Source organism: Pipistrellus hanaki (genome assembly GCF_964339955.1).
Source record: "Pipistrellus hanaki genome assembly, chromosome: 1".
In the NCBI taxonomy this organism is placed as follows: Eukaryota; Metazoa; Chordata; class Mammalia; order Chiroptera; family Vespertilionidae; genus Pipistrellus; species Pipistrellus hanaki.
Window position 1 is genome coordinate 20,500,751 of NC_140503.1, and position 27,369 is coordinate 20,528,119.

The 27,369-nt window shown below is 38.3% G+C and overlaps 1 protein-coding gene across 20 annotated transcripts in view; it reads right to left on the minus strand.

The window, feature by feature from the left end:
* Positions 1-27,369, minus strand: part of TTLL5 (tubulin tyrosine ligase like 5) — a 233,887-nt gene that overhangs the window by 142,106 nt on the left and 64,412 nt on the right. For 18 of the 20 annotated variants that reach the window (XR_014795749.1, XR_014795750.1, XM_084892419.1 and 15 more), the window contains exons 14-23: positions 26,027-26,088; positions 24,576-24,670; positions 20,441-20,554; positions 20,076-20,167; positions 17,086-17,148; positions 12,337-12,375; positions 9,290-9,444; positions 8,069-8,375; positions 3,377-3,497; positions 429-575 (exon numbers count right to left, since the gene is read on the minus strand). Coding sequence is in view for 18 of the 20 variants with exons in the window: in XM_084892419.1 (XP_084748545.1) it covers positions 429-575; positions 3,377-3,497; positions 8,069-8,375; positions 9,290-9,444; positions 12,337-12,375; positions 17,086-17,148; positions 20,076-20,167; positions 20,441-20,554; positions 24,576-24,670; positions 26,027-26,088 (1,195 nt within the window). In the remaining 2 variants the exon portion in view is untranslated. Of the gene's footprint in view, positions 1-428; positions 576-3,376; positions 3,498-8,068; positions 8,402-9,289; positions 9,445-12,336; positions 12,376-17,085; positions 17,149-20,075; positions 20,168-20,440; positions 20,555-24,575; positions 24,671-26,026; positions 26,089-27,369 lie in introns of those variants that run through there. The other 2 variants (XM_084892427.1, XM_084892422.1) reach the window with 2 other exon arrangements.

Here is a 27,369-nt window from a genome sequence, read left to right on the forward strand (position 1 = left end):
ATGATGCCACTGGTTAAATGTTCTAGAGAACAAAGTATAACTCTCTCAGGAAAAAAGACTGTAGTTATATTAAATCCACAGTTCAAATTAGCTCTGAAATAGTCAGTTCACTACTGTCTACAGGCACCATCAGGACAATGCAAATTCACACAGCCCAGGAGTTATCCCAGGTGCAACAGTGCTCAAAAGAACTATACCTCATGATAAGAGTTAACTATGGCCACTGGGGCCTCAGAAGTAATAAATAAGTAGCCTTTCAGCCCACCTAGGTTAAGGAATGAGGCCCTGCTCCCTGTAATGGCCACACATGGGATAATGAGGCCAGAGAAGATAAGAAGGACCTCGTCAGCCAGTGGGACAGAGGCTTCCAGCCTGTTTCTGACGGTGCGCGGCAATCTAAAGCAAAGGCTAACAGATAAACCACCTACCTTGTTGTACACGATGATGAAGTCACCCAGCTGATGGGCCAGGATTCTCCTGCGTTCCAGAAGTGCCAGTCGTCGGCTGGGTAACACCATCCTCAGTGAGTGCTGGAGGTTACCTGATGCTCGCTTGAGGAAACGAACCACTAGCTCCTATGAATTAAGAGTCATTGTGGAGGGAAAGCAGGGGTTGTGCTAAGCAACAGAAGACAAGCTATCAAGAGATTATACAACAGAGAAGTGAAAAAAGGCAAACTATACATTTCAACAAATAAGCAAACATATTAGGTGTAGGAAGGATACATAAAACAAAGGAAATGCATTCTCTTCCCTTAATATGCTGGCAATTGGAAAATCAAAATCAATAATTATGCAATAAATAGCTGTAAAACTACCATAATTCATATACAAATAGTATTATAACAATTTAAAGTGCATATTTCACTTCTAATAGGGTGAACAGAGAAAGCTATTTAGGGAAAGTGGCATTCAAAGTTGTGGAAACAAAACCATGAGAGCAGATGAAAATATCAAAGGTGAGAAGATAAAGAATACAGAAATAGTCATGCTTAGAGATAAGTGGGGGAAGGGGAGGATCAGAAAAACAACCTAAAAACTACCCAGATCATACACACAACACCACGGTAGAAACATCATAAATGTAGAAAGAAACCCAAGAGGAAACAGTGTCATGGAAGTTGAGGGAGGAAAGGGTCCCAGGCCCAAAGCTTCCAAGAGGCTGGAGCTGGAAAGAACCACAAGCCGTGGCCCTGGATGGAGCTGTAGGAGATAATACCAAAACCATACTTTCAGCAGAGAAAGGGGAACAGAGGGAAAGGGAACAGAGGGAAAGAAAGAGCTGTTACTATGCTTGAAAGGTGATGTGTTTTTTCTGTCCTGAGGATAAGACAGTCTTTAGAATTAAGGATTGGCAAGCAGGGCACAGTGGAAGGTCATTAAGGGGAAGAATGAATGCATCTCACTTGAATGGAAGAATGGATTCTGAAATCTGAATACACAACAATCAGATCATTCATAACATCATAGATGCTTCAAAGAAAGATTTTGCAAGGCCACACGCCTTAAAGATTGTTGTTCCTTCCCTCCTCTGCCAAATGCAATAAAACTGCCTTAAGATGACAGATGTTGGAACAGTATATTGATGTGCCTTCTGTGAGTTATGTGATAAAGAATCTCTAATTCTAACCTGGATCAGAGAGACAATTCTACACCTACCTTCCTCATAAACAAGACCACTGCCACAATCCTCAGGGAATGGGTGAGGGTTTGCTTCCTAGATATATTTTCAAAAATAAATGCACAGAACCGGTATTAAGTTTTGCAGTGATGATCCTAAATATTCTTGTAAAAAGTACTGTAGGAATCCTGTGTGAATTCCAAGCTAATAGTTGAGTGGTTATGCTCTTCTGAGCTATTTTTTCTTCTTGGTTTTATTTTTTGCTATTTGATTTTGGTTCATTGTCCTTTGGTGCCAATTTATTCCAGTATAAAGAAATCGCTTCATAACTAGAGGGTTGGATTTCATAGCTCTACTCTGCTCCCTGTACTATGGGGTGGTTTAAGCTGTTATATTAAAACATTATTTTTTCACAGTGGAGCAGACAAACTGACTCTCAAAAAGGCAGTTTCAATTTTCCACTTGGAAAGAGCAGAGCTAACATTTTCCACTGATGGCTGAGAGATTATTCACAACACACAGGGTTTTATCTCTGGATTGCAGTAGCTACTTTATTTATTTATTTATTTTTAAATATATTTTATTGATTTTGTACAGAGAGGGAGAGAGATAGAGAGTTAGAAACATCGATGAGAGAGATTCATCGATCAGCTGCCTCTTGCACACCCCCTACTGGGGATATGCCCACAACCAAGGTACATGCCCTTGACTGGAATCGAACCCAGGACCCTTCAGTCCCCAAGCCGACGCTCTATCCATTGAGCCAAACCAGTTTCGGCTGCAGTAGCTACTTTAAATTCACAAGTTATTTTCTGAGACAGCCATCATGTTTTTATAATAAGCTGGGCATACTGTATGCCTCTTGTATGTGGACAACTGGACATTACAGTATGGACACCAGTGACTGGACAAAGGATGCAACTTTGTAAGACTCAAAGGTCCCTCTCTTTTTGGTGACACATCCCTGTGGTTAAAATGGCTACGGAAGGGCTGTAGCTTCTTCCATAAACATTGACTTTGCCAAAGAAATGTAAGTTCATTCTGATCCAAAAGGAAAAATCTTGCTAGAATATTAAAATCTAGGCATGTTCAAATGACTGATACACAGTAAAAATTATTACGTTTGTTTCCAGTAATCTAAGAATTTTATAAAGTTACAACTAGCAAAGAAAAAATGTTAAAATGGAGGAAGTTACACTCTCAGAGGGCCTATGATAAAGTGTTAACTTTCAAAGAGCTAACTTGACACCTCAGGACAGAAAAATAAATGCCTATGACTCATGGAAACAATGGAAGAGCAAATAATGTACCATTGTAACTTCCGGGTTCAAGTTCCAGTTTACCACATACAAGCTGTGGGACAGACAACAGGCAAGTTATTTTCCTTCTCTAGGTCTTTGTTTCCTCATCTATAAAATGGGGATGGTAGTGCCTCCCTCAGAGAGTTAATAAAACAAACTTCCTTGAGAAAATATTCTAATTGTTATTCTTTTCGAGGGCTTTGCACAGGACTTGGCATCTACTCAGCAATTTCCATTTTTGGAATGAAATAAATTGATGTCCCCAACACATAAGTATGATGAATATGGCCCCATATCAAAGATTTACTTCACATTAAAGTAAGAGAAATCTATACACTAGATCTGAAATCATTCATTGACCAGAAGAATATATTGCTCTTTACCGTAGTAGGAAAAAAAAGGGAGGGGAGAGAGAAAGAAAAGGAAAAAAAAAAGTTCCAGCAGAAGAGCCTCACCATCTGTTCATCTTCCTTGGCAGCCCAACTGGCACTGAACGTTTGACCTCCGCTGTCTTTCATCAGGCGAATTTGGACATGCTGGAGATAGGCAGAGAATGCTATTCGGGCCTGCACTTTGCTATAGAAATCCAAAACAGCACAACGTTATGAGGCAGAATGGTAAGCCTAGCAAATGTGTACTTGCCTCTCTCAAAGTGGCCCTTGAGGCTCCTTCTAGAAGGATGGTTAAGAAAAATAAAGCCCATAAACCATATAGTCGCTGAATAAAGGTTCCTTCTAAAACAGTACATGAGATTTTTTTCTATTAAAAGAATTAGAAATGGAGAATCCTATTTATTTTCTCATTATTTCCACAAGGAAAACTCAAACAATAATAGAAAATCAGGTTTCTACATACATATGTATCTTTGAACTTTTTAAACAACTTCCTTGGGGAATGGACAGGAAAAATATTGACTCTTCACCAGAGCCTTTGTATTAATGTACAATAGAAAAGTTTTTCTGCCTCCAAGGCCCATAAGAACATACTTACCAGTTAGTGCAAAAGTATGGCTTTTGCTATGGCAACTAATATTTCTGGTGTGCAAAAGCCTCCAAAGCAGGAAATAGATAAATCCTACAAAGGAACTTTTGAGACCAAATTTTAAGATCATGCTTTTCTCAACTACGAGACGAGAGTGGCAGAGGCCCAGAACAAATGAGTGAGGGCCAACAGAGTTTGGCATGGACAGGCTAGGACAAGCCCAGATGTTCAGTGGGAAAGAGAAATCCTTGCATGCAGTACAAAACTCCTCAGCGACATCGCCGAAGAACCCACCTACTACTGACTGGTGGTCTCGGTAAGAACCCAGGAAATCTGATAAGTACAGTGTGGCAGCCGGAGGAACCAGAGAGACACTGATGATTTTCATTGCGGCGGCTAATTGCAGCAGCTGTTTTCTTTCAGGGGAGATTTTGGTTACTTCAGCTGATCGGCCTTCTGACACTCTAGCCAAAATGACATCAGCGAAGCTTGGGGCCCAACACAAACTTTGTTTACAATCCTCACACATGCAATCACTGAGTGCTTTCTACTCACTGTTCCTCCAAGGTTGGGATGAGGGGCTCGTCCAGAGTAAACTGGAAATCCCAAGAGGGTCTAGGTCTAGCTTACATGTGTGTGTTAGAGGGACTGGAGGGGAAGGGAGTCAAGTTGAGGAGTAGATTTGCTTTGGAGAGTTTAATACATAAGATCTTCAGAGCATGAAATATAAGAAAGGCTACATCTTTGTTCTTAATAGGGATAGTCTATGGGAGTATAATATGACTTTGGAAAAAATAAATTTATATTTCCGAGTGTTTCTCAACAAGGACAACAATTATATTCTTGTCCACCTGGGGACCATATGTCACTTTCCCCTCAACCATTCCTATAGCTTTACCTCCACAACAAATTCCTTTCAAATCAAAGTAAATCAATTTTTGGTCAACGAATTCACCTGCAATATAATGAACTAGAAATAGCATGGGTCAGATACCTCCAAATTTAGCAGAATACCCAGTTGTATTGATTAGTCTATTAATGTTAAAACATGAAGATCTTTGAATAAGGGAATTATTGCTTAGAAGTTAAGATTTCAATTATTTTGTTGAAAATCACTAAGTTTTCTGCCCTTGTTAAAGAGATCAGTAGGATGTTAATCCTGAGTTTGCCCCTAAGGTATTAGATACATTTGTTAGCTAGTCATTTGAAACAAACAAACAAAAAGATAAAAGAATGAAAAAATGATTTACACCAAAAAAAACAAAACCACACAAAAAACAAAAGCCTATGTGGATCCTCAGTACAAAAAGTAGTTCTGGCCAGTTCTGCTCAATTGTTAGAGCATCAGCCTGTGGATTGAAGGGTCACGGGTTCAATTCCAAGCAAGGGCACTCACCTCAGTTGCAGGTTCAATCCCTGCCCCCGCTGGTGCTCCTGCAGGAGGCAACCAATCCATGTGTCTCTCTCATGTTTCCCTCTCTCTTTCTCTCTCTTCTCTTACTCTATCTTTCCCCCCTCTTCCCTCCCTTCTACTCTCTCTAAAAAAAGCTGGGGTGGGGGGAGAGAACCCTCACTCCTTGGGTAAAGATTAAAAAAAATATCAACATAGGAAATGTTATCAAGATGTGAAAAAGTCTTATCAGATTAAATATATACATATAACTAGGGGGCTGCAGCCTGGAGTCTTGAATCCTTGCCATGGACCCCGCCCAGATTCCCAGTAGCCACTCTGATGCCCCATAGAATGATGGGCAACTCCAGAAAATAGTCTGAAAAACCACTAATTTATATGAATGCACACTGCAATTACAAGTTTACTGGCTGAAAGTGAGGTCCATAAGATTCATGAAGAAATAATTATATCCTTAACAGCTAAACAGAATGTCATTGCTGGAAAGGACCTTATACTTTAGTCCAGTGGTTTTGAAGTTCTATTTCAATTCCCCCCCACCCACCCCCACCCCCGAAAGCACAGTTTGAAAACACTTGTCTAACCCCATTCTCTGGCCTAATAGAAAAGGAAACTGAGGCGTGGAAAAGCCATGATCACACCTCTAGCTGGTAAGCACTAAAGCCAGAGCCCAGGTCTCCTAACCAAGTTCAGTGTGCTCTTTACTAATGAAACTATTCTCATTTTCCAAACCTTAACTCTATCCCCCCATTTCCCAAACCCCAATATCGCTCTCCACCCCTGCAGTACTAGTATAACAACTGACCACTAACTTAGAAAATAAATACCTAAACTTCCTTCTCCTTTAACTTCTAACCACTGCATTCATCCCATAGTGCTTCCATTCTGACTTACAGGAAGAAGATACCCCTCCATTAGCCTCTGCCACCTTCCTTTAGAATCTTTTTCTGTCAATATAGCCATTTCTGCATCCCTAATCCTCCTCCCATAAAATCCTTCCCTTAGTCTATAAATAAGCTCTAGAATCCCTACCAGTAAAAACTTTTAAAATCCTTTCTCTTGGCTTGCTCTCTCACATGTATCCTCACCTTCCTTTCGCTGCCAAATCTTCAGAAAAAGTTAGTTCACAATTGCTTTTTTATTTCCTTAAATCATACTTTCTCTTCTATCCACTCTCTATCCATCCCTGGTCATAAATGCAGGCATCTCTTTTCCCTCCCATCCTAACTTGGGCTGTCTGAGGCACTCTACAGCTTGAAACTCTTACAGCCTTTACCATCCCACACGCTCCCAGTTCTTTGCCTAACTCTCTGCTATTTCTTGTCTCTTCACTAGCAAACATTGGTTTTCCCAGGGCTCAGTTTTCTTCCCTTCCCGTTGTCTTTGCTTGCTGAACTAAACTGAATTGGACAAGCACATACATTCTGAAGTTGTTAACTATCAACTATACATTTCTGTTGACCTCTGACCTTCAAAGCTATATTTTCTATCTACTGAACATCTTCATCCTGGAGCACTTTCACCTCACTGTGTCCCAAATAAAACGTTACTTGTATCATCAAGCTATGCTCCTTATCCTGACTGATGGCATCACCAAGTTGCCAAATTTGGAAAAGTCAGTCTCTCTGGAGTTCTTACATCTATAGAGACCAAGCTCTGACAATTTTAACTTGCAAATTTAATTAAGCCCATCCCATTCTCTCCATTCCTCTGGTCAAGGCCTTTATTGTCCTGGCTCTGGACTACTGTTAACAGCCCCAAAACTTCCCGCTCTACCTTCAGTTCCTCTCCCACAGTGCAATCAGAATTTATTTTCTAAATTAAGAGCTGACCACATCATTCATCTGCTTAGAAATTAGCATTTAAAAATCAAGTCCAGGCTCCTCTTTGTCTCATTTCTTACAATATCCTTCTCTCCATGACTTAACTCCACTTCACATGACTTTCCTCCTCATTATCATTCAGGACTCACCTCAAAAGTTACCTTTTTGTGTCTAAACACCAAACTAATGGAACCACACTAACACTAGACCCTGTTTTGTTGTCTTCATAGCACCTCCTACTACTGCCTGAGATTACCCTGCCTCTTTGTCTACTGCCAGCCTTCCCCACTAGAGTAAGCTCCAGGAGCCTGTCTTGGTCTCTCTCCATTGTAATTCTATGCAGCCTAGCACAATTCCCAGCACAGAGTGGGTGCTCAGCAAACACTGCTGAAGGACTAAATGAATTTTCTATCACACCTCTGTGTCTTTATTTCTTCTATTAGCACTTCCGCACTTAGTTGGTATTTCCCAAACCTCCTGAAATCCTCCTCATTATTCAAAGCCTGGTTCAAATATTGCCTCCTCCCCAATGTCTCTCTAGCCTTCCCAAGCAAGACTAATCAGTCCTTTCACTGTGTCTTAAGAGGACTTAATTCATGTTGGGGTCGTAGCCTCTGCTCTTTAAGTGTCTCCATACTGAATCATGAGCTGCTTGAGCTCCTTGTGTTCTTAGTGCTGACACTAAAACCCAACAAGTATTTGTCCAGCCAATGAAACCTGGATTTGTATCATAGCTTTATATCTTGGACAAGCCACTTCTCTAAGACTCAGTTTCATTAATAATATCATATCACAGTCATTACTTCACAGGGCTACTGTGAATAAGAGATGAAAATGGCTCTAAAGCCACCAGCACGGCACCTGGTACACAATACAAGTTAGCTGTTGCCAGTTTTACTATTATAACTATTATAATTACAAAGGGTACATACCTAAGATTGCCATTCTCTTGCAGAATCTGCATCAGGTTAAATTTAGGCTCTGGTTCCTGAGTGTCAATTTTGCAGCACTGTTCACCTTTATTAGTCCATTCGGAAACTTTCATGGCATTTTCTTTGGGTGAATTTTCTACTGTTGTGCTCAATGAGGACGTGTATTTGGCTTGATTTTCTCCAAGGGACCCTGCAAACTCTTCCTGGGAAGCTTCCGGTTCTTCATCTTCATTTTCTAATATAACTTCTTCCTCCTCTTCACTCTCTGTCTCAGTTTTAACATTCATTTCAGCTTGTTGGGTAATCACTAAATGCGAAGAATCACTAATGTTGCTGAAAAAAGGATTAAAATTTCCTCTCTCCCAATACCTTCCTTTTATCTTTTTAGTAAAAACCCATAACTAACACACAAATTAACAGCATGCACACGTCACTCTCCAATCTTATATATTCTAAAAGCTTAGTAATGACTTTCAGTAGTTGATGTCTCTCATCATAATACCAATGATTCTCTCACAACTTAAGGCAAAATAAGATCTTAGAAATCTCTTAGAGTATGTTAGAGGTTTCTGAAGGGCACCTTTCATGAAGGTACAAAGAGCAGGGAATAGCTTTCTCTCCTAAGTTTATTCTTTATCCTTCTCCTTCACTGCTTTGGAAGGTCTATGATAACAAGGGCCAAATCTTTTTTATTCACCAATGAAACACCAGGGACTAATGTGCCTAAACCAGCTGCTTACCAAATGAGGGGAGGAGGGAAAAAAGAAAGTCAGTCAGTCCATTAGTCAGTGACAAATGGATATGGAAGCATCTGGGAGAGAAAGAAGTTCTGCTTTGTCTGTCTGGGTTTAAAATATTTACAGCATTCAACAATGTCAATGAATAAACAGGACTTAATATTTAATCATGATAAAAACAGAACAATAATGCTCAGGCTTCTATTAAACTTAAGCTAATGCTATTTCTAAAGTATCAGATATTACTGAATGATGCTGAAATACAAGCAAAAACCTAAATGTGTGTGCTTCTCATGTTCAATACAAATGTTATAGAAGACTTAAAAACATAATCATTTTGAAATTCAGTTTCAGAGAAAAAGGACTATCCAAAAAACTAAGTATATGTGATCAGGACGGTTCAGGTTCATGGTGTAGTAAGAAGCTGATTAAATGAGCAGGCAGGGCCAGGTACTGGACTTTGGTGAAAGCTCTCAGCACGTACCTGGGTATTTTGTCCTCGACCTCAATTTCCCACTGCGTCGTCTACGTTTTCGCACTTCCAAAGACAGGAGCTTCCTCTCATACAGAGCAGCATGCAGCCTGGCTTTTGAATTCATACTCTCTACCTTCAATTCCGGTGCACCATCAGTCATTACTCTATGGGGGGAAAAAAGCCTTCAGAAAATCCCCTCCTTTGTTCTAAGGCTAAGCTTGACAGAAATCTGTAATGGTGATAGACTGGGCACGCTCGGTAAGTAACTCTAATCATTAGAGTCTAATGAATTCTAAAAGGTCTGACAGATGAATTGAAATGCTGAAATCTACATTAAAACTTCCCTAATGGCCTGTCTGAATTTTTTAAATATTCTGAACAAAAATATATTTGAAGACAATGTTTAAGTATTTTTAGATATTAATACTGGCTATTTATTGCAGAGATCAGAAAATGCTACCCGATACTTTATATCTTAAAAACGCCTGGGAGATACTGGTAACATTTTAACTCTCAGGCTAGGTGGTGGCTAGAGGTGTTTATTTTGTTAGTCATTATAACTTAGAATTATACAAATATTGTTTTGACTACATCATATTCAATAAATATAGCAGAGGTGAGATGGGGAAGGGATAGCTGATAATTATGAATATGGTAGCACAGAGCTGACTGAGACTCACAGGGGAAGGATCTTGGTAAAGTCACCAGAACCTTACGGCACTCCAAGTCTCAAGCATTCCTACATGAGGAGCTCCTCCCTTAGGACCACTTCATTATGGGAGTAGGTGGGGAGAAGGGACAGGGGCACTTCAGGTGTTGAGTACAGGTCAGAAGTTAGTCAGAGGCACAGAGAAGGGCAGACACAGATGCAGGACAAGGCCAAATTCAATCAGCTCATGAGTGGGAAATGGGATGTGGAAAGAAGACCACAGTAGCTACATTAGGCATTAAAATAAACCACAAATTAAAGAAGTGACAGGTATCAAATCCAATCCAGACAAGGACCAAGTAAAGTACAAGGCAGCAGGGATAACTAAAGAGAAAGAGGGTTCTCGGTCATTGGGCCAGAGAAGAATTCTCCGTGTTAGTGTCTAAAGGCAGGCAGCTTTGAACTTGCCCTCTTCAACTCTCTAGAAATCAAAGTGGATTCTCTCTGAGGTCAAAGAATCATCTTCATTCCTTTGGAAGCTTTCGGTCTCTGAGTTCAATGAAAAGGCTGTGTCTTTTAGGACTTGGAGGGATTTCTGGGTGGATGAAAAGAATAGTAAATCTTTTGGAAGCCTCCTCTTTAGAGGAGAAAATTGAGTCAAGAACAGGGAAGGTCCTGACATCAAGGGCAGAAACGGGAAGCAAACTTTAAAAATGATAGTCCCAACTGAACACTGTTCCACCCTCCCTCGTATACACATACATATATTTGTGAAAATAGACGTTTTAGGCAAGTAATTAATAAAGAAAATAGAACAAATCTGATATTTCAAAGTTTCACTTTAGTCCTATGCATTAGCCTTTTTACATACAAAGGGATTCTATTTGTTAATATTCTTTTAAGAAATTATGCATCTAGCCTGGCTGTTGTGGTTCAGTGGTTGAGTGTCAACCTATGAACCAGGAGAAATATGTTAATTCCTAAATATTTGGAGATTTTTTTTCTATTGTTACTGGTATCTAATCTCCTTGTGGTCCAGGAACATACTCTACCTGCCTTTAATCCTTTTAAGTATATTTGGACTTGTTTCATGCTACAACATAGGGTCTGTCACACCACCTTTCATTTGCTTATGCCTCTATATCACATAGAAAACCCTACTGATGGCCAAGCCATATAAAATGAGTGGCAAAAATGAACAAAGGACAGAACTCACTGATTTTTAAATATTCTCGTTGTTTAAGATTTTATCTTTTGTTCTTTTTTGTTTTGTTTTGTTGTTATTTTTCTAATTTCAAAATTGATAGCATATTCTCTAGGAAGCATATTCCTTGACTGAAAACTGGAAAAAACTTACAAACTAAGTATGACTTTCATTTAGAAATAAACTACAAACTTGAAATGTTTTCCTTTAATTAAATGGCAGTCATTAGTTTTCCTTTTGAAAAAATATGTTTTTATTGATTTCAGAGAGGGAGAGATAGAAACATCAATAATGAGAATCATTGATCAGCTACCTCCTGTATGCCCCACACTGGGGATCTAGCCCAAAAACCAGGCTAGTGCCCTGACCAGGAATGGAACCATGACCTCCTGGTTCAACCACTGAACCATGCCAGATAGGCAGTTTTCCCTTAAAAAAAAAAAAATTAGATTTATGCTTTAAAAGATTTGAGTGAGAGACCAAGTTTACCTTCATTCTTAAATGTAGAGCCAAATGCTAGATATAGAACAGCAGTTGTCAACCGATGATCTGTGGACCACTTGTGGTCCATGAGGTCCAAAAGGTTGGTGACCACTGATACAGAATGTTTCTTATTGTTCTCATTTTGCTTTTTAAAAATATATAAAGCAAAGGGGATGTATGTGATGTCTGAAACCAGAGGGTGTGAGTTTAGGTTGAAGAGTTTTGCTGGAATTGGAGTCTTCAGTTGGATAAGGCCATCCTCAGCTCTTCCTGTAAGACCTTTCTCTCCTCTGCCAAAGTGAGCAGCCATGGGTATCATGCATATTTTTACTTTCGTGGCAAATTGGAAGTAGTTCTATTCAGTCCCATAAGGTTCAGAGCTGTATGCCCAGGTATGTCAAAGATAAAACTTAACCTCTTATTTGAATCTAGCATGAATAGTCTTGAAATCTCATTGATATTTTGGTCTCTCTTACATAGCCAAAGAAGAATATTATTATCAGTTGAATGATATACCTGTAGTTATAAGCAAGCACATAAATCTCAAACTTCGTTTATAAAAAATTGCTACAGAATAATGTTTCGATAGAAAACATTTTCATGTTACTCAAGCTGAGCCAAATTGAAAATGGTTATATGAAGTATCATGCATATTTAGTCTGTGCATGATCACATATTACACACATGGAAAAAATTGCTCAACTTTTAAAAATCAGTTACCGTGTTCTTCCTGTCAATATGCTTCTTCTTGGGTTTCCCCTGCAGAAGTAGAAAGGACAAGTGGGTTAGAGCACGCTGCGGATATTCTGAGTTCACACAAACACATACACACACTTGAAATTTGTATTGTAGAGATTCAACATGAAATTATGCCAGGGAAGACATGTTGAGGGAGCAGAGAGATGACTGAGAACATGCCCAGAAAAGAACAGAGTACCCGGAGCTTGAGGGAGGATAAAAAAACAAAAGGGATAGAACAAATGAATTCTAGAGAAAAATCCTAACAATTACTTGCAGGTAATTGTTATATCTAGTCATAAGTCAAGTCATATTATTCTTCACAACAATCATGTGCAGAAGGTTATTAGCCCCATTTCTAAAAAGACCATTTTATGACATGCCCTAGGTCAGAGTTTAATAGGCTTAACTTTGAACCCAGGGCTTAGGTTTCACACTCCAGTACTCTTTATAACTGAACTGTATTAAGAAAAGAAACCAATCTCCATTCCTATGAAGTCCAAAGAGCTGCTCAAGAGAAAGAGATTTTCCGCAAATGATGCTTGCTCTCCATCATTTGTTGGGCTCTAACCAAAGGTGAATGCCATTCATGTTAAACTTTTGCTTTTTCCTTTAAAAGATTTTCTCCTCATTCAATTTCCTTTCACCTAATTGCATTTGTTCTTAAATTTCCCCCATTTTACTTGTACTCATTTGTGAATGTGTATATGTAGCTTAATACAATTTTATCACTGTGCAAGTTCATGTACCCATTTGCCAGGCAAGATACTGAATGATTCCATTACCTTAAGGATCCTGTGTTACTCTTTCATGACAAGACACTGCTTACCTCACCACCTCAGGCTCCCTTTAATCTGTTCTCTATTCCAAAATTATATCATTTCAAATTGCTATATGAATGGAATTACACAATGTGTAACCTTTGATATTGTGTGGGTTTTTAAGACACAAATGCAATCAATATCAAGATTTTCTATCTATAAAAAATCAAGTGAAAAGTTTGTCTTCACCAAAATGTTGTCTTATCCTTCCCATGTCTTCTATTCATGCTAATGTCCTCATATTGTCTTACTGTCATCAGAAAGTCTCAAGATTATTTTAACTTTCCCATCATATAATTGTTTTTTCCCCACAATTTGCAATCATTGCTTCATATTACCATCACTATGCTGTTTTTCAGTAAATACTAGTACTTCAGAGTTTGCAGGTAGGGCCAGGAGATAAACACAGGTGTTATTAATATGAAAGGGTTAAAAATACTATCATAATGTATGAAAGTATTTAAGATACTGTTTGCAAGGCAGGGTGGGTAGGTGAGGTAGGAGTAGAGGGCAGGAAAGCGACAAAATTAACCTATAAGAAATGATTAGAGAATTAGTATGAAAGTAGTTCTGACAGTAATACAAAAGAATCTGCAAGAGGAAAAACATCAATTCAAATAAGAGAGAAGAGACTTATTGGAAGATGTTAGGGCTTGCAATAAATACAATTTCAATTCTTTAATTTTTTCCAAAGCATGTGTTTGTATGTGGAGTATATTCTTGATACTGACAAAAGATGAACATAACAAAGTACTTACTCATAAAAGTCAACTTATAAAGTAGACAGTTAGAAAACAAGCAATTATAATATAACTAGAGGCCTGGTGCAAAAAATTCATTCATAAGTGTGTGTGTGTGTGTGTGTGTGTGTGTGTGTGTGTGTGTGTGTGTCTCAGCTCCGCCTGCACCCTCTCAAAATCCAGGACCCCTCAGGGGATATCTGACTGCCTCAGGGGATCGGGCCTAAACCAACAGTCACACATACCTCTCACAATCTGGGACCACTGGCTCCTAACCGATCTCCTGCCTGCCTCCCTTCCTAATCGCCTCTCACCACTCGCCTGCCTGCCTGATCACCCCTAACTGCCTCTGCCTCAGCCCCTGCTGCTGCGGCTTCGTCCAGAATGACTTCTGGAAGGTTGTTTGGCTGTATGGTCTAATTAGCATATTATGCTTTATTATTATAGAAATGGGAATTTAAATCAGACTGAAGGATAAAGAACCTCTCCTGGTCTGGGTAAGAGGATGAAGAACATAGAAAAAAAAAGTTAGGGATGGACTAAAGGTCATTCTGAGGTACAATGAGTATGAAAATATAAGGAGGCATAAAAAAGCATGCAGATGTGGTCTCGTTGGCCATGGGTTGTGTGGAGAAGTGAAGATTAGACTGAAAAGGCTGTCCAGAGTAGATCATGAAGGCCTTTCTTTGCTAAACTGGAAAATTCAGGGGTTTTCTTAACCCAAGTTTTTAGAATGCAGAATGTTAACTGGGGCTTCAAGAAAGAATTCAGGGAGTAAATAGAAAGAATATTAACTGAAACGTAGCATTACCTTCATATACATGCATGAAACCATCCTCAGTGGTATTACTGTGATTTCATTACCCAAAGAAGTAACATCTTTTTTCATATTACTTTAGAGTTGTTAAGAGGTATTTCAAAATATTGCCAACACTTACCATAGCTTTGAAATTATGGTGGTTAACGTGTTAATTAAAAAGCACATGTTACACTTATAATTTTTTAATTTTATGCTACCCCTAGCAGAATGTTTCCTAATTTTGGCTGTTGTGGTGCTCTGCCCTCCTCCTCCCTCATGGGAAGCCCAAATATGGAAGGACCTAGATACAAGCCCAGAGTCCACATCAGTTCAGAAATACAACCTGTGAGGAAGTTCATGTAGCCTGCTTATCCAAAACGAACAGTCCATTACTTATAAATATGACTGGAAATCAAAGATTATCAAATATAAGGAAATACAAAGGTATAAACTAGAAAGAATGACATGAACAAACAGAACTAATCCAGAAGAATTAAATATAATACAAACAGAAAAGAACACTAAACAAACTAAGAATATCAGCCCTAGCTAGTGTGGCTCAGTTGGTTGGGCATAATCTTATGCACAAGGAAGTTGCCAATTAGATTCAAAGTCAAGTCACATGCCCAGTCTGCTGACTTGATCCCTAGAAAGGAGCATGAAGGAGGCAACCAATCAATGGCACACTCTCCCATCGATGATTCTTTCTCTCTCTTCCTCCCTTACTCTTTCTATAAAAATCAATAAACTACTCTTTAAAAGAAAAAGTCAAAGAGATGTGAAAAGATATTATATCCATAACCTACGAAAACTAGTCAGAAAGCAAAAATAATTATTTGATATTAAAATCATATTTGCCAAATTAAAAAAAAATGTGAACAACCCTCTTCTGTGCTGGTCTTAAATAACAAAACAGGTAAGGCTGAAGTTGTTAGAGTTTAGATTTATTTAGAATTTTAGAAGACAAAGTCCCAGAATTTAAATCTAAAAGATAATGAGATCAAAATTATGAGAAAGAAGTAAAGAACTATGGAGGAAATAGCAAAAGATCCAAAATTCACCTAACAGAAGTTCCACAGGGAGAGAAAAGGCAGGATGAGAGGTACTAGTATATTTCCTACAGTTGAAAGACTTAAAATCTTCAGACTGAACACACTCATCCACTAAAAACCAAATGAAAAGTAACACATATGAACTGTAAAGACAGGGGGGCCTCATAGAAAAATCAAGCTTCTATGTTTGCTAAGTAAATCTGAAGATTTCTTTCATTAGAAGTTGCACAGTGTAATTAGTTCATCAATGGTAATAACCATAAAGTTATACAGAGAAATTGCAAATCCCATATATTTTCTGATAACAGATCATGAAATTGCAAGAAACAGTTGAAATCTGGGTATCTAGTTTAAGAATCCTGCAAACCAATCAATGTGTTTCTCTCACATCAATGTTTCTCTCTCTCTCACACTTTCCCTAAAAATCAATGGAAAAATGTCCTTGGGTGAGGATTGAAAAAAAAAAAAAAAGAGTCCTGCAAAAAGGACACGTACCCTGAATGGAATATAGGTTTCTCTAAATAACTAAAGTACCTTGTTTTGATAGTCAATTACTGAACTGCACTATAATGCAGCTATGTCTCAGGGGCAAGAAAAATATGTGGGACTAAGCGGTCTCTGATTGCTATGCTATTTGAATTCCAAAGTCTGTTTTCCATCATTTCCCCCTATTTTCTCTTGTATTAAGGTTATCAGTTGTCATTTCTTACAATTCTCAGTGTATTTATTTTGTGAATTACCTCCCCTCCACCTTTTCTAATCTGATCATTCTAATCTCTTCTGGTCTGGAAAAACAGATGATCATGTCTGCTAAAATTGTGTCTAAAAGTAAAAAGGCACTGAATAAGGGCCTTCCTTTAAAAAGAATAAAGTTTAGGGCATCTGTTAAGTTTGTTTAAAGATCTTTATTGTTTAACTTTTAAAATAAAAAGATCTTTAAAATTTACAGATCTTTATGCTTAATCCCATCTAATATTTGTTTTATATTCCAAAACACCGAAGTGCTAGATATTTGGTTAATAGCTTAGCAAAAAGGCATATTTGTTAGAAGATAAGCACATATTCCTCACTTTACAGAAAGGTAGCTTGGTTATTTTAACATTGTTAAAATAACCTCTAGAAATGTTACAAAGTGCTGAGAATGAATGAATTCTGGAAAAATGAGCTATTATATTGTATTTTCTGCAAGGCCCTTTCTACCAAAGCTTTTTACACAAAGACTTTTATAGAGCTTTTTTTTTTTTGCCTTTCACTGTATGTTCTATTCCCTAATTTTGTGATCTAGTCCTACCAAATTTATAAGAATAGCAAATCCCCACCTGTCCGGGAAGAGACGTGTTGCCAGCATATAGTTCATGGAGGTTTTGTGTTCAAGGTAGGACCTGAAAGACAAAAAAAGAAACTGGTTATTTATTAAACTTATTGAAAATAGAAAATATAGAAATAAAACCAGGAATCAAGTACAGAAGTAGCAGGTTACTAATGTACTGTTTCTAAAGCAGCAAAGGAGGAGGCAGTTGCTCAAATAAAATAAAATAGCCCAGACTGCATGGCTCAGTGTTGAGAGTCGACTTATGAACCAGGAGGTCATGGTTCAATTCTCAGTCAGGCACATGCCTGGGTGGCAGGCTTGATTCCCAATGTGGGCTGTGCAGGAGGCAACTGATCAATTATTCTCTCTCATCATTAATGTTTCTATCTCTCTCTCCCTCTCCCTTCCTCTCTGAAATCAACAAAAATATTTTTTAAATGATAAAATACTAGAGTAGCAGCAAATACAATAAAAGGAATAGAGGGCTTAGTCTAGAAAATACGAAATAAATGCAGGATTTTTGGGGTTACTAAAGGTGATATACTAAATTCAGAAAATAAAACTGAAAATGAAAACAAAACCACCATCAAAAAAAATCGTATCTAGCTGAGGGAAAAAGTCAAATGAAGTTGGAAATGGGGGAAGCAAAAACATGAAAATGTGGATGGAAGATTGTTTCAATAAAAAAATTGCTCAAGAGTTTTCAATAGCTCCTTGATGCCTATTGCTGGAGGCATACACTTACTCTTCCAAGTTTTCAAAAGTTGGATAATCTATACCACACTTTGTCCACACAGTTCCCCAACATGGATCCTGCAGTAGAGCCAGGCAAGTCTCCTTAAGATCCTCTCACATCACACCTCCCACTGATCCTTTTGCCTCTGTCTGGAAAAATTCATAACCTATCCTCCACAAGTAACTCAAGTCCACCCTGCTGCAGGGAGCCTTCTTGATATGACTACAGAGGTGCCTTTGTCTGAACTACCCTGCCCTTTAATGTATATCTGAGGGACCTGTCATCTGCTGTCTCAGAGAGTAAGGTTGTTCTTCTCGGAAAGCAGCATGACGAAGTAGGACAAAGTAGAATCTGGAGTCAGAATCCCTGAATCAAGGCCCACTGTGAGATCACAAACAAGTCACATTACTTTACTGAGCCTCACTTGCCTCATCATTAAAATGAGAAAAAACAATGATGTGCTTAAGTACATCATAATTACATAGAGCTACAAAAATCTGAGCTATTTTTTGTTGTGTATGTATATATATATATATATATATATATATATATATATATATACACACACACACACACACACAGAATTTCTCCATAATCTTACTGTTATTTCTCAAAGAGCAGGGTTCCCATGTAATATTTGTTTTATAATCCCAAAGTAACAGGCAAATATTAATACTTGGTTAATACTCAATAAATATGTATTAATAAAAATTTGAACAACAGGACTTCACTGAAATTTAAAACTTTCTGTTCTTTAAAAGCCACTGTTACAAAAGCAAAAAAGCTAGCCACAGAATTGAAGAAAATATTCACAATATAAATATCTGAGAAAGGGCTTGTATCAAAAGTCCTTCATAACACAGTAACAAAAAGATAAAAATCCACCCTAGCTAGTTTGGCTCAGGGGATAGAGCGTCAGCCTGGAAACTGAAGGACCCCGGGTTAGATTCTGGTCAAGGGCACATGCCCAGATTGTGGTCTCGATCTCCAGTGGGGATATGCAGGAGGCAGCTGATCAATGATTCTCTGTCATCGTTGATGCCTCTATCTCTCTCTCCCTCTCCCTTCCTCTCTGAAATAAATATATATTTTAAAAAGAGATAAAAATCCTAATTTTAAAATAGAAAAATAAGATACACAAATGGTCAACAGAATATGAATGCTCAATATCATTATCCATAAAAGAACAAGTTAAAACCATAGAGATATGCTACTACTAGACTGCCTAAAAGTAAAAGCCTGACAATAACAAGTGCTACCAAAGATGGGGAATCACTAGATTTATACTGTTATTTAAACATACATTTATACTGGTAAAATGGTACTATTACCCTTTATCCCTTATCAAACGACTTACCTATTCCATTCCTATGTATTTATCTAAAAGAAACATAACCATACATCCATAAAGGGGCTTGTACATGAATGTCATAGCAGCTTTCTCCATAATAACCCCAAAATGGATACAACCCAAATGCTCTAGAACAGCTCAAAGGATAAACAAATTGTGGTATATTCATATATTGAAACAGTACATAACAATAAAAAAAGGACATAACGATTACTATTACTTTAAACAACAACATGAATAAATCTCAAAAATCTTCACCAAACAAAAGCATCCTGACACCAAAGAGCACATACTGTATGATTCCATTTATATGAAATTCTAGAAAAACTAGAGCGACATACAGCAGATCGGCAGAGGTCTGAGACTGGAGGTAATGGGGGACTGACTATTAAGAGGTAGAGGGAACTTCTGGAAGTGACAGAAATGTTCTATATCTTGATTGTGGTAATGGCGGTGGTTTAACTTGTGTTTATATTTGTTAAAATTGATTGTCAAACTGCACACTTAAAATGGATGCATTTTATTGCATGTATACCAGATCTCAATGACTAAAAATAAACAATATACCGTATTTCTTAGGCACACATATAGATGATAAAACACTTTTTTTTCCAAATCAAGGTAATGATAAGCACAAAACCTATGAGTGTCCAATCCTGAGTTAGGAGAGAGGCAGGGGATTAAAAAAAAAAAAAAAAAAAAAAAAAAAAAAAAGAGGAGTAATGCACACGTAGATTAAATTATTGTTAATGCTCTAATGTTTGGGCTGATGGTATTCATACTCTTATAAATAAACAAACAAAATAAGAAAAGCACCATGAGGGGAGCAATGATGACACTGTGTCACAATTAGTCCAATTGTGTGGACTTAAGATATAGATTTCTTTTTTAAAAAGGGCAGTCACCTCACCCGTATATTTCCCATGTCTCTGATGTAGGGAATATCCGAATAAATCCACCTCTCCGATCATTCTCTTCCTTCACCCTCCGCAAAACTCTGATCTACATGGAGGAAAATAAAATAAAATTACTATCTATTTTGAAAACTGGAATTCATGTGGTTATAGGACAGAAGAAAGGAGTTATGATCCAAGAATATGAAAGAAGCATGAGGGAGAAATTATCGATAATTACATTTAAGATGCTGTTTTCTTGGGCGGGGGGGGGGGGCGCCCTTCTTGAATCTTATATTTTTCAATATAAGATAAGAGCTGGTCATGAATATTATGAGTAATTTTCTCTGAACCACAAAAGCCTGAAACAGAGTTATCTCACCTCCTCCATTGACAGACCAAGCACAGAACCACCTAGTTTCGCCGGCACCTTCTCCCGGGCTGAGCCCACAAGGTTTTTCATCTCTGCATCACTGGCAGAGAGTGGACGAGAACGCTAAAAAGAAAGAAAAACAAAAGCAAACGAAAAAAGCATTTTATTACCTTTCTTCATTTCCCTCTATTCAGTTCCTCAACATCATTATCTTTCTGAATATGTGTAAGCTCAAATCCAAAGCCCATTTTCAAACCCTGGGAAAGAGATGAAAGCTAGTACACTCAAAGGCAAGAAGAGAAAACAGAAGAATAGGAAAATACTATGGGTTAGGCGAGATAAGTAGGAAAAAAAGGATGTGCATGTGTCTTTCTAAGCTAGTACTCCTCATCTTGTTTTAGAATACATTTAATATTTTCAAGAATATGGAAAAGTCTGGGGAAAACCTCAGTATAAAATTAAGTGTGCATTTATTTCAGTAACTATACTCTTTTCAGCACTGGGGAAAAAGAGTTAGAACTGAGACGTAAGACAGGAAACCAAGGAGCAAATGTCACAGATGAAAAAGCTGGGTGGTGGGATGCTTTAGCACTTAAAGGGGGAAATAATGAGATTAGAGCCATGAGAGACTCATAAAAGAACTATGACAGAAAGAGTACAACTTGAGGAATACTCAGGTTGCTGGACTTTGAGAGACCTCAATCCTGGACGACTGCTCTGAGAATTCTGCAAGAGCAAGTAAATGTGCCATGCTCACCACAGACCCCCCAAAATGATCTGTACTATTTCCCCTTCTGAAAGATGACTAGGAATGTCACTAGGAATGTCATCTGAGAACAAAAGTTTTAAGTGACTTTGATGTTAAGTGAACAGAAAAATATAAAATGGGAAGTCAGATGGTATAAAGCATGAGAATAGATTATTGAAACAGATGAAAAGACATAAGACAAATCTGCCAAGTAGGGAAAATATGAAATAATTCAAGAAATGTGGGTGTAAATTGGCTTTCAGAATTCATAGAAGTAACTTTGTCCAAAGAGAAGAAACCCATTTGTCAGAAGCTATTCCTGCATTTATTTTTCTCTTTGTGTAGACTATCTATGAAAAGGCATTTTGGTAACTAACTTTTGACCTTTTTAGCAATACTCACTGTTATGGACTGAATTTTGTGTCCCTTCAAATTCATATGTTGAAGCCTAATAACTGTTGAGAAACTCAAACACAGCCCAATATTCAATGTGAAAACGTTTGCAATACTAACCTACTGACAACAATCTATCTATCTATCTATCTATCTATATATATATATATATATATATATATATATATATATATATATATATATATAAAAGCCTAATATGCAAATTGTCCCCTCAGGAGTTCTACCGGGAGTTCGATCGCTTGCTATGACGTGCACTAACCACTAGGGGGCAGCACAGAACTAAGGAAGGCCCTGGCCAGCCGCCAGCAACTGGGAAAGGGAGGTCCCAGCCCACAGCTGGAAGGCCCCGATTGGCCCTGATCACCAGCCAGGCTTAGGGACCCTACCATGCACGAATTTCTTGCACCGGGCCTCTAGTATATTTCAGAAGATGACTGAACAAAAGAAAGGTTATCTGTGAATTATGATATTTCCTTTCTGGAATAGTTTAATTAAAGTGATAGATATGCCTCTAAACACTGTTCATCATTTAAATTCAACTGCCTCCATCACAGCATAATCACTATCAGGAAAAGAGGATTCATACATTCCTGCAACCTCTACTCCTAAATTCTATATCCAAAAGACCTCTGTGCATTCATTTTCACATATTCTATTTTATATTATTAAACTGTTCAAAGAGTAGATGCATAAAATATGTACTATGAAAAAGTAAAGCTAAAAGGCTTTCCGTTTGGCAAATGGAGATGAAAATTTGAATGAAGTCTCCAAATGATCCAGAACTTACCTATTTAGTGTTTGATGATTGAAATTGTGCAGATATTGTATGCTATAAAAGACAGAAAAATGGAATAGAGCCTTATCTTCTCCTAACATGCCTATATTTTTCAACTCCTAGTCTATGTTTTAAAAAAACAAAAAGATGATCTCCATTCAAAAACCAAAAGCAAAAGACCTACACTCTGTGCCTGGAAAATGAGAACAATATTTTTCACACTGCTTTCTCTACCATATAGCTATTCCAGTTTCACCTTCTCACCACTGAAGTCAAAATCCTGCTGTCATGTGCTGAAGTTCTGAAGTTAATTCCCCATCCTGATAATTGTGTTTCACACAGGGTACAAACATACCCTAGTCTATAGTTTCTTTAGTCTTTAATAAGTGTCCTGTGGGCTGCTTATGGATGAGATCAGGCCATTATCTACCAGGTAGCAAAACAAATGGTGACAAATTCTCTATGATTTGCAAAGAGTCACCAATAGAAGTTGAAAGACAAACTAAGAAAAAGATCAATTCATCCAGGATTGACATACGGCCCCTAGAGTGAAACTTGGCAGAAACTCTGTTAAAGCTGTACATAAACATTCACAATCCTTCCTACAATCCTGTGGCTCTTGCCACAGACACTGCAGAAAACCATTTACAAAGGAATGTGACTGTCTAAATTCAGTTTTCCTAGAACACCTAGGTTAATCCTCTACTTTTTCTTATTAAAAATTAAAGAAAACCCTTTGATCTGTGATGATGTACTGATCAAGTACAACCCTGTTATCTGGTTTTACTTGTAATCCAAGGAAATTCCCCTTAAAATATAGCACACTCTGTTCCATATCACAACACTCTTTACAGCAGGAGATCTCAGGTAGGCAGCCCAGACTGAATCTAGTGCAAAGGCATGTCAAGTTTGGTCTATAAATACTTTTTTTTTTAATTGAACTAGTTGCCATATTCTAAAATAAGATTTCTGATTCCTTTTGACAGTAGGAAAATCTGACAACATTTGGCCCACACTCGTAGATGGCAACGATTAGCTGGAGCACACAGTAAAATAGGTGTTCCTTTTTATAGGAGGCATGCACTCTGCAGTCTCCTGCAGTCACATCACTCTTACTTCTCTCATACCTGGCCCTATTTCCTCATTTCCACTGTCTGCCTTAGACCCTGTAGGCATTTGAGTTTGCAAATCCCGTTCGAATGAAAAGTTATCTGTATGAATGCAGCAAAGAGAAACAGCATTACTCCAAGTAAGACTAGCAAGCAAGTGGAAGAGGAGGAAGAGGAGTGAGAGGAGAAGGAAGAAAAAAAGGATTAATGGAAGGTACAGTGGAGGTGAGGGAAAGAGAAAGGAGAAGGGGGAGAAGAAGCTGTTTCTGCCTTCAGAGAGCTTACAATCCAGCAGATGAGTACGGGACAATTTAAAAGCAACAAACCAATGAATGCAAAACAATGCAACAGACAACAAGTAAATAACATGAAATGAGCAGGTGAGATAATCCAGATGGGAAAAGAGGAGGAATGTGGACCTTTTAGGTAAGAAATGTTAAAGATAAAAAACAAACAAACAAAAAACAAGTGGAAACTAGCAAGGTCTAGATAGGCAGATACTGCTTAGAATAGATGATGGCGTGGATAGATAGAATGATTAGCTGACTGGTTAACTGGAATAAAAACACCAGGACTTGAGCAACATTTGATCAAATGACGTTTCAGATATGCACAGGTTTCCATAGGCATTTTATCTCACTGAAAACTCAGCCAACACCTCACCACCACTGAGGATCCTTCTGAATAGAATCACTTGTAGGATTGATGATATTTCAATTGAGCATCTTTATGAAGCTAGTCTGAAGATCAGAAAAAATGTGACACAGTAATGACCAGGAATTTGAAGGCTCTCTCTGTGCCTTATTTGTGAGCATATCAACTTGAGGGGGGGAAAGAGGGCAATTTTTAAAAGGGGCGGGGAGGGGGGAGGAAAGATAATGGAAAAAGAAGCCAAAAGAAAAGGCAAGAAGCAGATAGTAAGCCTGTTTGAAAGCATAAGCTAGTAGCCACAGATGAATGTCACTGCCTCCTGTCTAGCATATCCCCGAATTCTGCTCTAAGTGACCTCATATCCATGGAGCCTCGGCTCACTCATTTACATCGCCTGCCAATATCCAGGAAGCCTCCTTAGGGCACCTTGGTGCTGAATTTGCTTACCTGAGATTTTTGGAAAGGGTTTCGCCTGGAAGACTCAAAGGTGGGATAAATTGGCCGGGTTGATGCCCGCTGGGTAGGATCTTGGCAAACAAATCCTGAATGGAGAATGGGAAACATTAAAACTTGCCATTTTCTAAGAAATCAGCTGGTTGAGCTGCACCTTTTTTTATGATGCACTCAGTGTATCATAAAAAATATGAGAATATTACGGAGATCCGTTCTCACGAGGATTAGACATGACTCTCCCACATACACATTCTGCTTGAACTTTGAGCCACCACAGCTGGAGAGAACAAGAGAGGAAAATACACAGCTATTGTACATCAACCTTCCTCATTGGGGAGCTGAAACGTGACTCTGATGGAAAAGAGGTGTGCAGTTTTGATGAGCTTCAGCATGAAGGTGCAAACCACCATTAAAAAACACACAGTTGTTAATACAAACAAATTATTTTAAAGTGACTTCCTGGATGGTGTCTGGAAAATAATGTTTTTACCGGGAGAATCCAGAAGCAAGTGAGGAGTCTTGTCCAGTTGCAGGATCCACTTCTGGAACTGCTGAAGGTGTTCTACTGGCAACTTTCAAAATGAGCTTTGCAGGGGGATAAATGGTGATGGAAGGAGACTTGATTTGGGGTTGTGAACACACAATACAATATACAGATGATGTGTTATAGACTTGTACCCCGAAACCTACATGATTTTATTAACCTATGTCACCCCAATAAATTCATTTTAAAAAATCAACAACAAAAAAGAGCTTGGTAGCCTTTCCATGGCTTAAGAGATTAGGCTTGGACTAATTTCACTTGTATCATAAAAGGAAGCAGATTCCCATCCAAGGAGAAAAGAGTACCTAAGTTTTATAGCTTTTGCTGGTACACCAAGTGCTAGTTCATTTCAAATATATTTTATTTTGTTTTTTTAGAGTACTTAAAAAACAACAACAACAAACCAACAACCTATCCACCTGAATGCCCATCTCCATTTCAAAGTTTGGGTTTATCTACTCAAAAAGGGATTTTTGCCGCGAACTGCTTCCATTATAACTACTAGTTCTTCAGTTATAACTGCAAGCAGCTCATGTTGACACCAGCAGGGACTGTCCAGCAAAAATACAGCCAGTCTCCTTTGAACCAAAGCTTCTTCAGTGGGTCTCACTGTCCCAGCTCAGAGAAAAATATTCTTTCTCCAGACCTTTGCTTAATTCTCTTCCTCAGCTCATAATTCCTGTGCCCAGGAATTAGGTCTCAGCCCTAGTTGTGGTTCAACCTCAGGACAGGATGGAGCCAGGGGGAGCAGAACACATAAACACTTCCCTGAAAATATAATTTTTTGGTACAAGACATCCAGCATGGCTTAGGAACTGCCAATTGGCAACACCTATGTGCCTGAAAACATGGACGCTGTGGATAACTTTTATGTGCGATTTCAGAAAACACCACTACTCACCTACAACAGTGAACATATCTGAAATCATACTGGCTTTAATCTTTAGGTCCAGAGGGGCATCACTAACAGAAAAGAGAAAGAAAAGAGCAATCGATAATTTTATAGGTTAACATAATAGCTGCTCCTAACGGGCCCCAACATAGCAAAGCTTCCAAATGTTGATGAGCAGCAACACAAAGCACATCCAATCTGTGGAAAAAGAAAAAGAAATCTGGCAAAAGTACTAGAAATAAAAGCTTGATGTTAAACTCATCCTCCGACAGGCAGGCCAAACACCAAGGCGTTGATTCCCTGACATGCAATCTTTTCAGTCCAGAAGGTCTTGTGCAATTCAAATTTTGCACAAATCAAGAATACTGCTTCATTATCACTGTGGACTTTAGAGGTTCAGACTTTTTTATGAGGTGCCCACCACTGAAATTATTTTTTTCTGATGCAATAGTCAAATCACATTTGCATGCAAGAGAAGAATCTTTGGCTCTCTCTAGACTTTTTTTAAGTCAATTTTCTTAAGCTTACAGGCTTGCAAATGTGGGCAAAATAAATACAAATTATACCAAAATATGACCAAATGTTGCAGCAGGAGTCCACGTGGAGACAGAAACAGCACAGACTGAAAGCTGGAGGCCTCTGTGAGGCGGTGCCTCCATGATGGCTGTGCTGCCGAGGTGTTTCTCCATGAGCCAGATCACTCATTCTGGGGGCCTCTAACATGTTTGATGTTCCGCTAACACTGTATGTGCTGGGCGAGCTGATAAAAGCTGACTGGCTCGAAGTGTAGCACCACATCTGAAGCATCTGCAGTATCTAGCTCCACACCTTACTCTTGGGATTAAGCCAAATTCCCACTCCACAAAGTAGTCTATCTGTCTTCATTTGATTCCTTGGCATGTTGCCAACGTTGCTCATCCTTAAAAATGCAGGAGCTGGGTGGTCTCTGAAATAAATCTCCAGGGTTCCTTAGTTGTTTGGAGAAGTATATAGCAAATAGAAACTCTGGCTGTTGCTACAGATATAAGCAGTGTCTTCTCTAGTATTAAAAAAAAAAAAATGTTTCTTTCCTTCTTCTGAATAATAGACAGATTAAAAGTTATTGGAAATGTTTAGACTTAAATCTTTGGTGATTACCAGGACAAAAGGACCAACTATTATCTCCCCTACTCCAGGCCCAGCTCTATATCTTTATAGTTCATGTGGATTTGAGTCTGTATAAGCCTTTATAATAAAGGAAATACAATACCACATGTATTTCTTTAGCCATAGCAGAATACCTATAAAGTTAAAGAAAGAGAGAGAACTGGAGATAAAAATGTAAAAATGAATGCAAGAAGCATCCCTTAAAA